Here is a 12,984-nt window from a genome sequence, read left to right on the forward strand (position 1 = left end):
AGAAATGGCTGGTTCCAGAAAAGGAACAAGGTGAGCCTAAAACATGTTATGCCAGAAACTGAAGCGCAAAACAACAAAAAAACAATTAGAGCATGTCAAAAGGATAGAGGAGCCACCTTAAGGAGCTCCTGATGACCAAATATGGGGTGATTTGAACATTAGGATAACTAAGAATAGTACTAAATTATAACATTGAAAAACAGGAACTCTTTCGCCATGAAAGTCACAGTAAGGCTGAGGAACTATACCTGCTTAAAGGGCTGAAGCAGTATGATGACTGCAGGCAAGATGTGATCCTGAACTGGGTCTGTACTGAAGGAAGAAATATGCTACAAAGGACATCACTGGGTCATTTGACAAAATTGGAATACACAGTGTGGATCACAGTATTTTACCACGGTTACATTTCCCCCAAGTTACTAACTCTCCTGTGGCTATTTAATGGAGTCATCTTGGTTTTTAGGAAGTACTCTTTGAATGACTTAGGGATAGTGGGGCATGGTATGTAAAACTTACTCTCAAATGTAGGGACACAATTTGTATATATTATGTGTGTAGGGGAGTGGTGCATGCATTACCTCAGTGTGAATGCAAATGATAAATCAAATGGGGCACAAAGTTAACAATAGATGAACCTTGGTAAAGAGGATACAGTGTTTTTTTATACTATCCTTGCAAGTTTTCTGTAAGTTTGGGATTATTCCACATAAAAGGTTTTTAAAAGGTTGGTGTTTGGCATGCACAAAAAATGAAGGATAATGGAGCAAACTTCTGAAAACAGAAGGTATGATAACGTCATATATTCTGAAGGACTGTCAAGTGGAAGGATTAAGACTGAATTTGGCTAATCTTATTTTGTATTAGCCTGCCTTGTGTAATATCATTACAGTACATCCAAGAGTTCAGGGCTGGAAAGAGAGGTAGTTCTTTAAGATTTATGGAGTCTTCAGTATCATTCTGTGCAGAGAGGTGAAAAGTCCCATGATTCTAAGAGTTCATCGAGTGGAGTAAATGAGTGAAAGGGACAGGTGTAGGAAAATGCAAACTAGTGGGGAATTGAGAGCAATGTCTTCTCTAGAGGCTTCCAAATACAATTAAAGACAAAACCAGACTCTGTACAGTAATCCCGTTAGCAGGGTCTAGGGGTGCTGGGGTGCCCAGCTATGACCCCTAATCTTACCTAATCCTTTTTTTTCCAGGTGAACAAACAGGTACCAAAATTCACAAAGCAAGTGTGTAAGATAATGAAAGGTGTAAATGTGTGCATATATATCAAAACACACCATTTTTAATGAAAGAAATTAATATCCACACATTTGTACTTCTGTACAATTTTGGGTATTATATAATTTTAAGCTGTTTACAAATAACATGTAATGCTTCAAATATTACATAATGTCGATAATACATTTCTAGCAGAAATAAATATATTGCACTTAAAAAGAACTTCATTAGATGTTACTTCATAGTATTAGGCTTATAACTTCTTTTTTCATAAAACATTTCCCATGCCCTTCCCCCCACCCCCAACACACACACTTCATTACAGTGACTGTTCTCACGCAATTCATTAAGCAAATGAACACAGCAAACAATAGAACTGTGATAGAGTCTACTAAAGAGGCTATATCCAATTTTATCCTTTCGGAAATAAAAGACGTTCTTTTAGGTTTCTGAAAATAAGGGGAAAAAACTAAATACATATTTTAATATATCAGAAGTAAAATACAACAAATTGTATTTTTTGTCCAGATGTATTATTTTACCAATCTTTTAATTGTATTATTATCAGGGGAGGGGATTGGAATTGAGGGAGAGATAGAGAAAGAAGGGCCAGAAAATACTTATGGATTATCTGCCTATCAAATATTTATAAATGAACCTTTGCATATTTAAGCATGCTAAAAAAAGATAAATATTAGAATATTTTATAACTGGCATGGAGTATCAGTGAAGAAATTATTTTATATTTTCTAAAGGTTTAAGAATTTGTATCTTCCCATTACTTATTATGTCCTTGCATTCTGAAATAATATAAAAACATGTAAAATCCATCCTCTACCAAACTGTCTAAAGGAGCCAGCTGATAATCTTTTCTGTCCAGTGCTTTATTTTTTCTACTCTAGATTAGGGTATAATATAGTTTTGTTTGTAACAGTTACCAATTCCATACATGTTTAATAATGAAAACAGTATCCTTACTTTGTCAATGTAAAACTGAGTAAAAATATTGTTTTTCTTGCAGTATGTGACCCTGCACATTATACAACTGGATTTTTTTGAATTTTAGTTGCTGAGTCATGGGTAAGCTTGACTGCATACTTAGTGGGGTGATAAAGTCATTCTATCCATTTTATTTGAAGCTCACTTTTTCGATATAATTCAGCTAAATATTATCAAGACAGCCTGAAAAACTAGCATGAAATTTAGAAATGGTTAAATATACTAACATCTATCTGAAAAATTCATAGGAAGTATGGGAATGGGGATCCTCTTCTTCTAAAAATACTTTTTTCTTGGGCTTTTGGAGAGTGTCCTTTTTCTTTTTTTGCACAGGAGTCTAGGGATATTGTGGCTGGAGAAGTGCAAAGGCAGATATGAATGAGAGTGAGGGAGGGGAGATCTTGGAACACCCCACAAGTTCATGTAACTCCTATAGTACAGCCCCACACAGGGGTTTTTTCTATTATCTTTTTAATACCTCCCATCCTGTGCCCCTCTACTAGGAATAACAAAAATTCAAAAGGACCAGCAGTGCAACCTAAATTCATTAATGTAGAACTTGCAACCTAATAATTTGTGATAAAATGTTGACACGAGATGGATATACTTTACCTATATACTGCTAAGAGTGGACAAAGGAGGGAGAAGAGTTGGTAAGTAAAAGAAATAACTGACCTTATTCAGCATTATTGATAAATGTTTTAAAAACAAATCAGGTATGCAGAACCTACTGAGATATGAATTAATCCCTTCAGGTTAGGTAAACCTGTTCTGGAAGGGCCTCTTTTTAGCAGCACTGCACGTTAGCTATGTTTTCTGAAACTGTAATATACCTTGGTAGGGGGAAACCTGAATTTCTTCCGAATATACTGTCACTCATGCTCTTTAATCATTCAATTGGCTTTCCCACCAACTATCTAGTTCTTGCAATTGCTTTTGGTAGGACAGGCTTTTGACTTTAGAATCTTAAATACTCAAAGAGATTATTAAGTGAGAATCAAGAACCAGAATAGCTTAGAAAGACTCGGATTAGAGTAAATTTCTAGCCTTGGTTCTCATGGCTAGGGTGAACTTTGATCAGGTTAAGCTCCATGTACCTTGTGCTTCTTACTTCTGGTTCAAATAATGCCAAGTACTTCAAAAATATATCTAATTTAGAATTTCAGGTGTTCTTCCCGAAGAGCATGCTTTGGTATCTTAGTCTTTGTTTTTCTCTAAACACTCTACTTATTTTTAGTCTTACATTGCTGAATTACAAAATCAAGTTTTGAAGTCAGGAAATACTGGTGTAAAACCATATTTAACCAAAAACATACAAACCTACTTTAAGACATGTCAGTTGGGAAAAGTGTCTGAATAATATTAAAATGATCCTTTCATTCTCATTGAGAAGAAAATTCAGATACAGATTCACTTTAGTAGACCAGTAATTTTCCAGAATATTGAGTAACATCATGTTAAATAGCATCTAGTTTTGTTATTCCTGCTGTAAGCAGCAGTATTGCGTATTAAGAGGAGCACTGGCAACAGGCTATTAAGTAACAAATCCCTATCCTAAGCTCTACGATGGGTATTTAAACATTACTCATAGATGCTCTTTTAAAGAAACACATTATTTATGCTGTGTTTGAAAACAAACTACCTGTGGATACTATAGCATAACGTGCAAGAAGTTAGAAATTGGCCTACAGTGTCTGCCATAGGACTTCAAGATGCTTGGTTAGCACAGCTGATGCTTCTCCATAAGAAAACTATGGGACACAGTGGAGAAAAAAACTGCAAGGTCCAACAACAATGGCATCACACAGACAGGCTATGCCATTACACCTCGTCTCATAGACTAGAAATGCCCCAGAAAGGCATTTGATATGGAAAAGCCTAACAGAACAACCAAACAAAATCCCATGCAGTTTGATGTGAAAAGTATATTGCATTTACTCCCACCTCTACTCTCAGTGGTGATATCTCCCATCTCTTTTAACAGATTCAATACTTTTGCAGTCAGGACAAAGTAGATACAACATTTAAATTAGGCTAACATAGAGTTTTGGGGAACTTTGTAAAGAAGACAGGTTATATCTTATAGCTAGAACATATTATATTTTAATGTTGAGGGACTACAAACTTTACTAAATTTCTGTTGTTAGGGACACAAACTGTTGCAAAATGCCAAACATACTACCCTGACTGTCAATGCTTAGATATATGTTGCCCCCCCCCAAATATAGAGATTATATATATCACTAAAATATTAATTACTAGACACTAAAGGAAGGCTTAAGAAGACATTAAGGACACAAAATAAAGAGGATAAATGCTTTAGACCGATTTACAATAAAGCAAGCACTGCCAGTGTTTCAGTCAGGGGGTCACTGAGTTGACGCAGGATTTTAGATAATGGACTAGAAAAATAGTAAAGGAGTCACCGAATGGAACAGTAAAAGAACACATAACTCCTTGTGAGCATATATTAAATGGTGGCTATGTGGGCATTCAGAACGTCATTCACGAATCCTTGTCAATCAGTGAGAGGTAACAGCTAATCTAATAACAAAGCAGATTTATCAAAAATGAGAATTTGGCCCAGGGCATTTTACCATCCAAAAGGTCTCCCAAAGCTGAAGTAAAAACGAAAGGGTCTTTGGTATCCCTGGCAGAGAAATTCCTTTCAGAACAGGGCAGCTCTCTTGTTATTGCAGACTGAGAGAAAGTCCCCTGTGTCATCACCGAGAAGCTTGAGAAGTGTTCCTCAGCAAGTCAGTCATAGTGCACTTAGAATGCAGCCCAAAAAAATAAAACCTCTGTTTCACCACGTAACACACAGAGCCTCTGGCTTCAAAACTGTATCCAGAAAGTTTTTTCTACATAAATGGCAAGTAATTGTGAAAAAGAAAATTAGGAAGAAAGAAGACAAGACTGGGAAACAGAGCTTGTCAGGTACTGGCCCTTCAGATTTACAAAAAGAACTTTGGAAAGTCATTACCGCCTATTCATCCACAAAATAGGATGCTTTAGCATCATCTCAGCCCCTTCCTCAGCAAACTAATACAAAGGAAAAACTAAACATGCTTAAGCTACAGCTCTACAAATATTTCTCTATTGGCTCTCACTTTCTACAGAGAGAAATGGACTTAAGTTAGTCATTATGCATTACAGTTGGTATGTTATATATATTGCCTCTTTGAAGATTCTTTTAACCTGTGGAAAGCAGAAAGAAAACCTCTACATGTTGATTTTATACATTACTGCACTGACACTGCATTTTTAACCGCTAGGTATAATGCACCTTAAAATTCATCTGCTTTGTGTTATTCAATTTCCTGGGCAAGTTAGTATCCTTTTGGTTGAAGGACTTAGGCTGGCTAAGAACTTTATACTGATTCTCTCTCGAACCCAAGAGCTGTCCCCAAACGAGACATGACTCCTGGTGTGTGGTGCACTCCCTCAGCGGTAGGTTCTATTGTGAGTCCAGCTCTCCTCTTTAATAGGTCCCATGTCTCCTGGAGAGCTCCTGCTCCAACACCCCACATCCCACCCACCCAACCCTGTCCCATATTTCCATACCCATTTGCACATTCTGGATCTGGATTTTCCTAGGTTTAGAAGTCATACAAATGGTGTCATCACAGCAGAGGAATGGCGCAGTCCTTGGATAGCAGCATAGGGACCCTGCTGGAAGTAGTGATGGTACCGGGGCATGTGGAATGAGGGGAACGTCGGGCCACTACCCTGCATGGAGCTGGCAATGGCCGATGGTGTCAGAGGCATCCCAAGTCGGCTATATGGTGGCAATGAACCCTGGATAGGGTGAGGAATGGGTGTTGCTATGGATGCTGTGCTGGTGCCAAGAGCAGTCAGGGACTGGGGGTGCTGAAAGCCAGGAAAACTGGATGAAGATGATACCCAGGAGCTGAGAGACAAATTATCAGACGTTGTAAAGGCTGACCCTGAAAGGAAAAACAACTCATTAGACTAGAAACTATTTCAGTGTGCAAATCAAGAATTACATTATCTGTAAGGACTGATTTATTTTTTAAAATATATAATAGATGGACAATTTAAAAAGATAGCATGTCAACCTTTCCAGATATCATTTGTACCATATATGGAAGAGAGATTTTATTAAATAGAAAAAGACTTAGCTCATTCGATGGCCTACATACCCCCAGAGAATGGCCAAAACACTAGTACCCTGACTGAGAGTAATAACTGGATTCCCTATAAAAAATAGCAAAAGGGATTATAGGGGAAAGGAGAGAAAATGAGTGGGAAAAATCAGAGAGGGTGATGAAACATGAGACTCCTAACTCTGGGAAACGAACAAGGGGTAGTGGAAGGGGAGGTGCGTGGGGGGGATGAGTGACTGGGTGATGGGCACTGAAGGGGGCACTGATGGGATGAGCACTGGGTTTTATACTATATGCTGGCCAATCAAACTCCAATAAAAAATATACATATAAAAAATAAAAATAAATTTAAAAAAGAGAAAGTTGAGGGAATCATGGTTCCAGGCAAAAATTTATGGATTCATAGGTGATTCCAGTGTTAACAGTTTACTCTCATTGATTATAAAATCATCAATATTGTGTCCTAGTTCTGCAAATTGAAAAAAGAGAAGTTGTAAATTATTTTTATAAAGTTGCTTTGGGAGAATGTAATTTTAAATATGTAGGTAAGGTTGCTCTAAATGTTTTGCAACATTTTACAATCTAAAACAGGAACCTATTTTCAATTATTCTAACAATATTTATATTCCTTATAGCTTAAATTAAATTTAATATCACTATTAAGAATGTGTGGTCTGCATTAATATTTAATCATTTACTTTTCTTGCATTTTCTTTTTTTATGCTTCATCAATAGTTTATAAATTTGCCTTAAAAAAAAAACTGGATTCCCACTAAAGGAATTCCAAATAGCTAGTATCTATCTATTGTAACCTCTACAACATCCCTGCAAGGAAGGCTGGACATATGAGCCTCAACAAAGTTACCTGGTTTCTAAGGGCACTGTGGAAACCCACAAGAGTGGGTTTTTTTTTCTAGCTTCCATAATTCTTTTATTAAATTTTTGACAAGTTGCAAGAGTAAGAAGCTTTTCGTACACATCCACGAGTTTAAACGGAAGTTGACACTGAATTTTCCAACTGTATAGTTAATTACTAGTAGCTCATTTGGACTTAGTTATAAGAAATGTCCTATAATTTGACAGGCTATGCTATTCTATACAAAGGATATAAAAATATGACAGAGGGCCCTCTCCCCACACGAACATCCCTGTGCCCAGGGTTAGGCACCCTCTGGACTCCCAGGCACAGAGGGGCTCCTCTGTGAGCCTCTGGGACAGAGGCTCAGTTCTCCCCTACTGTCACCACTGGGGCCCTGCCTATATATAATACCCTTCACTGGAAAAAGTCTTCTTTTTAAAAGTGTTTTCCATTTTAGTCATTGATCCTAATAAGATATTCCTGAACTATCTTATAAGGGGATAAGTACAGTCCCTGATTTCAGATTATAAAATTGAGGTTCAGAAAGACTTAAAGGACCGCCCCCAAAGTCCAACAGCTTTTTGGTGGTAGATCATGGAGAAGTAACTCCTGAGCCCTGACTCAGAGGCTTGATGTCCTTTCACTAGAAAACCATTCACAGGAAACCATTACGCAGAATAATCACTTAAGACCCAGAGGCAAAAAAATTAAAAAAATAAAATAATAGGGACGCCTAGGTGGCTCAGCGTTTAAGCGTCTACCTTCCGCCCAGGGAGTGATCCTGGAGTCCTGGGATCAAGTCTCACATTGGGCTCCCTGCATGGAGCCTGCTTCTTCCTCTGCCTATGTCACTGCCTCTCTCTCTCTCTCTCTCTGTGTGTGTGTCTCATTAATAAATAAAATCTTTTAAAGAATTAAATTAAATTAAATTAAATTAATTAAAAAAAGAGCTGTATGAAAATCAGCTGCAGGGGCTGTCCCTTCCTCAAGAGACTCCTAAAATACTTCTGGGGCAGACTGCACCCTGAGGACTAGAAGTTTCATCACCTATCTTCCTCTTTCTTGCTCAGGGTGCTCTTGCTCCCAGCACTTCACGTAGCCCAGAAGCTATCTTACCTCGATTCTGTGTTGTCTGAACCTCCTCCCCCAGCACATCCTCTTCTCCTCCATAGGTACGGATGGGTGAGCGGGCATAGGAATGCTTCTGGATCAGGCTCTCCACACTTTCCCTAGGTCAGAGAATGACACATTCTAAATTAACTAAAATGTACTTGGCGATGGAGATGGGCCTGAAAGCTAATTTACTAGTCAGTAAAACCATTTTCTCAGTCCGAATAGCCCCACACTTCAGGAAAAGACGACTTTCAAAACATGTACATTTCTGCCACCGTAGACTCCCTTGGAAACATGACCTCAGGCATGCAAATATAAGCAAACATAACTGGATAGGATAGGGACAATCCCTGGAAACCCTGCAACGTGGAGGACAAAGCGGTGAACAAGGAGCTATGGAGCAGACTATAGAATGTAGAGTTTAATGATTTGAAAAAATGACTGAATGAATGTCCTGAGAAGCTACAATGATTCTTCTGACGTCATCGGCTAACGAACATAAAACAAATACTTGACTGATACAAACTACACTTACTCAACATCAGATGAAATGTTGGCCAGAAGTTCAGAATATCGTTAGTCATAAAAAGACTCCATGTTCACTAGTAAACCTAGCAAGTGCACAGAGCATATAACAATAGGAGTAGTTTGGATACTGTACACTTTGAGATTCCTGTTGCTTTAAGACTGAAAATTATAGAAAACCTGTGTTGAATGAAGAACAAATCAAACACCAAATTTCACACTGAGGGGACAAGGAAAGCAAATAAAATGTCATCATAACTTTTCAAAATGTAACACTTGTCAACATTTCACATAAATATACAAACTTTACTGCCCAAAAAATACTAACATAGTGAATTTGGCATTCTAGAAAACTTGTATACTCACAGAAATGAAAGCATTTTGTCATATTATGCAGCTTGCAAATGAGGACTTAAGGGTAAGCCTAGAAGAAAAATTAATTGTAGCAACTATTCAAGTTACATCTCTCTCTGTTCCCAAAACGTTTTAAAATAAGCATACAGTACCAACTTCGTGTAGTCAAAAGGACTGGGATCTTTATCTAAAAGATTAACATACAGCGGTCTTAAAAAGTGAAACCATTCCAAAACAAAACAAAACAAAAAGTGAAACCATTCCATATTTGATATGGAACGAACTTTAAGAAGTGAAAAAAAGTTAAGTACAGAAGATACATACACAAATAGTATGCTTCCATTTGTGAATTTAAAACAAGGACTATGTATGTTTGTATATGCATAATATTTCTGGAATGTTCCAGTTTCAGAACAGAAAACTGCCTAGAATAGGTCATCTCTGTATGATGGAACCAGGGACTTGAGGAGCTGGAATAATGATTTCCCACTTTGTCTTGACTCTCACAGATGTCCCAAATCCACATGAGTCACCCGGGGCTCTTAAAAAAGAAAAGCTAAATTGAGTTATAATTAATATAAAATAAGTGGTACATATTTGAAGTGTACAGTTTGAGCTTCTGTGACCAGTGACACCACTCCCACAGGGAAGATAACACACCTAACGCTGACCAAAGTTACCTCGTGCTTCCTGGCCTCCGTCTCAACAAGTTTTAACAAGGAAACCACTAAAATGATTTCTGTTCCTACAGATTAGTTTGCATTTTCTTAAACTGTATAAAAGTGAAATCCTATCTTATGTTTTCTTTTTTTAATGTTTTCTTTTTTAATCTGGCTTCTTTCTACTCCACATAATTACTTTGAGCTCTATCATGTTGAATATATATCAATAGTTGTAGCATTCTGTTGTGCGAACTATAGGATATACTGTCGTTTACCTATTCACGTGTTGATCAACATTTGCCTAGTTTCTAACTGTTACACAGGAAGCTGCTACCCATATTCATGTATACTTTTTTTTTAATGGACATATGCTTTTACATCTCTTGTTTTCTTTGGTTTGCCAAAGAAAGAGTCTCTTATGGTTTGCCATCCTCTCTGTCTTTATCTTATTTTATTTTTCCTTCCCTTCCCCTACGTCCAACATACATTTCCGACAAGGTCCCTGATTCTGGTGCTGAATGGGCCACAGATTACACTTTGGAAATCCTGATTCATTACATATCTGCTCTGGGCTCAGCATTGTCCTAGGCATTTTATTTTGTCCTTTCAGCCATCAGAACATTGCTTGGTAGCAGAAATTGATGCAAAAGGAGGCAGGGAGTCCTGAGAGACATTTCTACCAGTTATAATGAGGGCATTTGTAACCAATCTGTCTAAAGTATTAATTTAATCTTCACATTAACAGGATTAGGGGGCGCCTGGCTGGCTCAGTAGGTAGAGTATGCGACTCTAGATCTCAGGATTGTGAGTTTGAGCCCCATGTTGGGTAGAGGATTATTTTTTAAAATTTATTTTTTTAAATAATAAATTTATTTTTTTATTGGTGTTCAAAAAAAAAGGACATATGCTTTTACATCTCTTGTTTTCTTTGCAGAAAGGTCTTTAGTAAAAAAAAATGGTCTTTAGTTACAAATTCAAAACTATCAGGTTGCCTGTTTCTTCTTTTATGAGTTTTGGTATTTTGTGTCTTCAAGGGATTTGTCCATTTCATCTAAATTGCTGAAATGATAAACTGAATTGTTCATCATATTACTTTATTATCCTTACTCTCAGTATCTGTACAATCTGCAGTGGCATTTCTCTCCCCTCATTCCTGGCAGTGGTAATTTCTATCTTCTTCCTTTTTTTTCCTAATCAGTTTGGCTAGAGGACTGTCAATCTTATTAAGCGTCTTTGCTTTTGGTCCTACAGATTTTCTCTATTGTCTTCCTGTTTTCTAGTCCACTTATTTTCATTCTGATATTTATTATTCCTTCCTCCCACTTACTTTGAGTTCAGTTTGCTCTTCTTTCCTAGTTTCTTGAGATGAAGATGAAGTCACTGATTTGAAATCTTTGTTCATTTCTAAAATAAGAATGTAGGGGCACCTGGATGGCTGTTTAGTAACTCTTGATTTCAGCTCAGCTCATGATCGAGGGATCGAGTCCTGCATTGGATCCCACACTTAGTGTGGAGTCTGCTTAAGATTCTTTCTCTTCCTCTCCCCCTCCTCCTGCTTACTCTTGTTCTCTCTCAAATAAAGAAATAAATCTTTAAAAAAATAATAAAATAAAAACAAAGTGGGAATGTAGCCTAGCAGCATCTTATAGGCCTTTATGGGCTCTTTTTTCATTTTCATTCAGTTCAAGATATTTTCTAATTTCCTTTTTGATATCTCCCATGACCCTTGGGTTATTTAGACATATGTTATTTAGTTTTCAAAATGTTTGGGAGTTTTCCAGTTATCCTCCTATTACTGCTTTCTAATATAATTCCACTGTGGTCAGAGAACATACTTTGTATGACTTGAATGCCTTTAAATTTACTGAGACCTGTTTTTTGGCACAGGGTATGGTCTATCTTAGTAAATGTTCTGTGTGCACTTGAAAAGAAAGTATATTCTGCTGATGTAGGACAGAGCATTTTATAAATGTCAATTGGGTCAAGTTGGTTTACAGAGTTGCTCAAATCTTCTAGATCTTTACTCATTTTTCTACTTGTTCTGTCATTTTGAGAGAGGGACAGTGAAATTTTCAACTATAATTGTTTCTTTTTCTTTTCCTTTTTAAAGATTTTATTTATTTTTTCGTGAGAAACAGAGAGAGGAGAGACATAGACAGAGGGAGAAGCAAGGTGCCTGATGCAGGACTCGATCCCAGGACCCCAGGATCATGACCTGACCCAAAAGCAGACATTCAACCACTGAGCCACCCAGGTGCCCTAATTGTTTCTTTTACTATTTCTCCTTACAGTTCTGTCAGTTTTGCTTCACGTACTGTACTTTGAAGGTCTATTAGGTGCATAAATATGTAGGATTGAATGTTCTCCTGATGAATTAAACCCTAAACAGGCATATATCAAAGATACTGTGGATTTAGTTCCACAATAATGTAAATATTGTAATAAAGCAAGTCAAATGCATTTTTTTGGTTCCTGGTGCATATAAGTTATGTTCACACTACACTGTAGTCTATTAAGTGTACAATAAATAGGGCAGCTTGGGTGGCTCAGTGGTTTAGCGCCACCTACAGCCCAGAGCGTGGTCCTGGAGACCCAGGATCCAGTCCCACGTCAGGCTCCCTGCATGGAGCCTGCTTCTCCCTCTGCCTGTGTCTCTGACCTCTCTCTCTCTCCTCTCTGTGTATTCTCATGAATAAATAAATAAAATCTTTTTTAAAAAGTGTACAATAAATAGTATTATATCTAAAGAAAACAATGTGTATGCCTTAATTTAAAAATATTTCATTGTTAAAGGGGCACCTGGGTGGCTCAGTGGTTGAGCATCTTCCTTTGGCTCGGATCATGATTCCAAGGTCCTGGGATCGAGCCCCACATGGGACTCCCTGCTCAGCGGGGAGCCTGCTTCTCCCTCTCCCTGATGTTCCCCCCATTCATGCTTTCTCTCTCAAATAAACATTTTAAAAATTTATTAATTAAAAATACAGTATCCACAAATGACAATAAAGTGATGTGCAATAAAATGTGGCATGCCCCTATCAGTATGAAATGATCTACTTTATCCGTGGGCAAATTCTTTGCTCTGAAATCTGTGATATTAAGGTAGTTACCCCAGTTTTTCTTT

At 37.4% G+C, this 12,984-nt stretch overlaps 1 protein-coding gene across 1 annotated transcript in view; it reads right to left on the minus strand.

Moving 5' to 3' along the window:
• Nucleotides 1-5,778: 5,778 nt before the first annotated feature.
• TBX20 (T-box transcription factor 20) overlaps nt 5,779-12,984 on the minus strand; it is a 50,210-nt gene continuing 43,004 nt past the window's right edge. The window contains exons 7-8 of the mRNA XM_055314764.1: nt 8,326-8,438; nt 5,779-6,170 (exon numbers count right to left, since the gene is read on the minus strand). Coding sequence (XP_055170739.1) covers nt 5,830-6,170; nt 8,326-8,438 — 454 coding nt within the window. The 3' untranslated portion in view covers nt 5,779-5,829. The remainder of the gene's footprint in view (nt 6,171-8,325; nt 8,439-12,984) is intronic.

This window comes from Nyctereutes procyonoides, unplaced genomic scaffold (genome assembly GCF_905146905.1).
Source record: "Nyctereutes procyonoides isolate TBG_1078 unplaced genomic scaffold, NYPRO_anot_genome, whole genome shotgun sequence".
NCBI classification, from domain to species: Eukaryota; Metazoa; Chordata; class Mammalia; order Carnivora; family Canidae; genus Nyctereutes; species Nyctereutes procyonoides.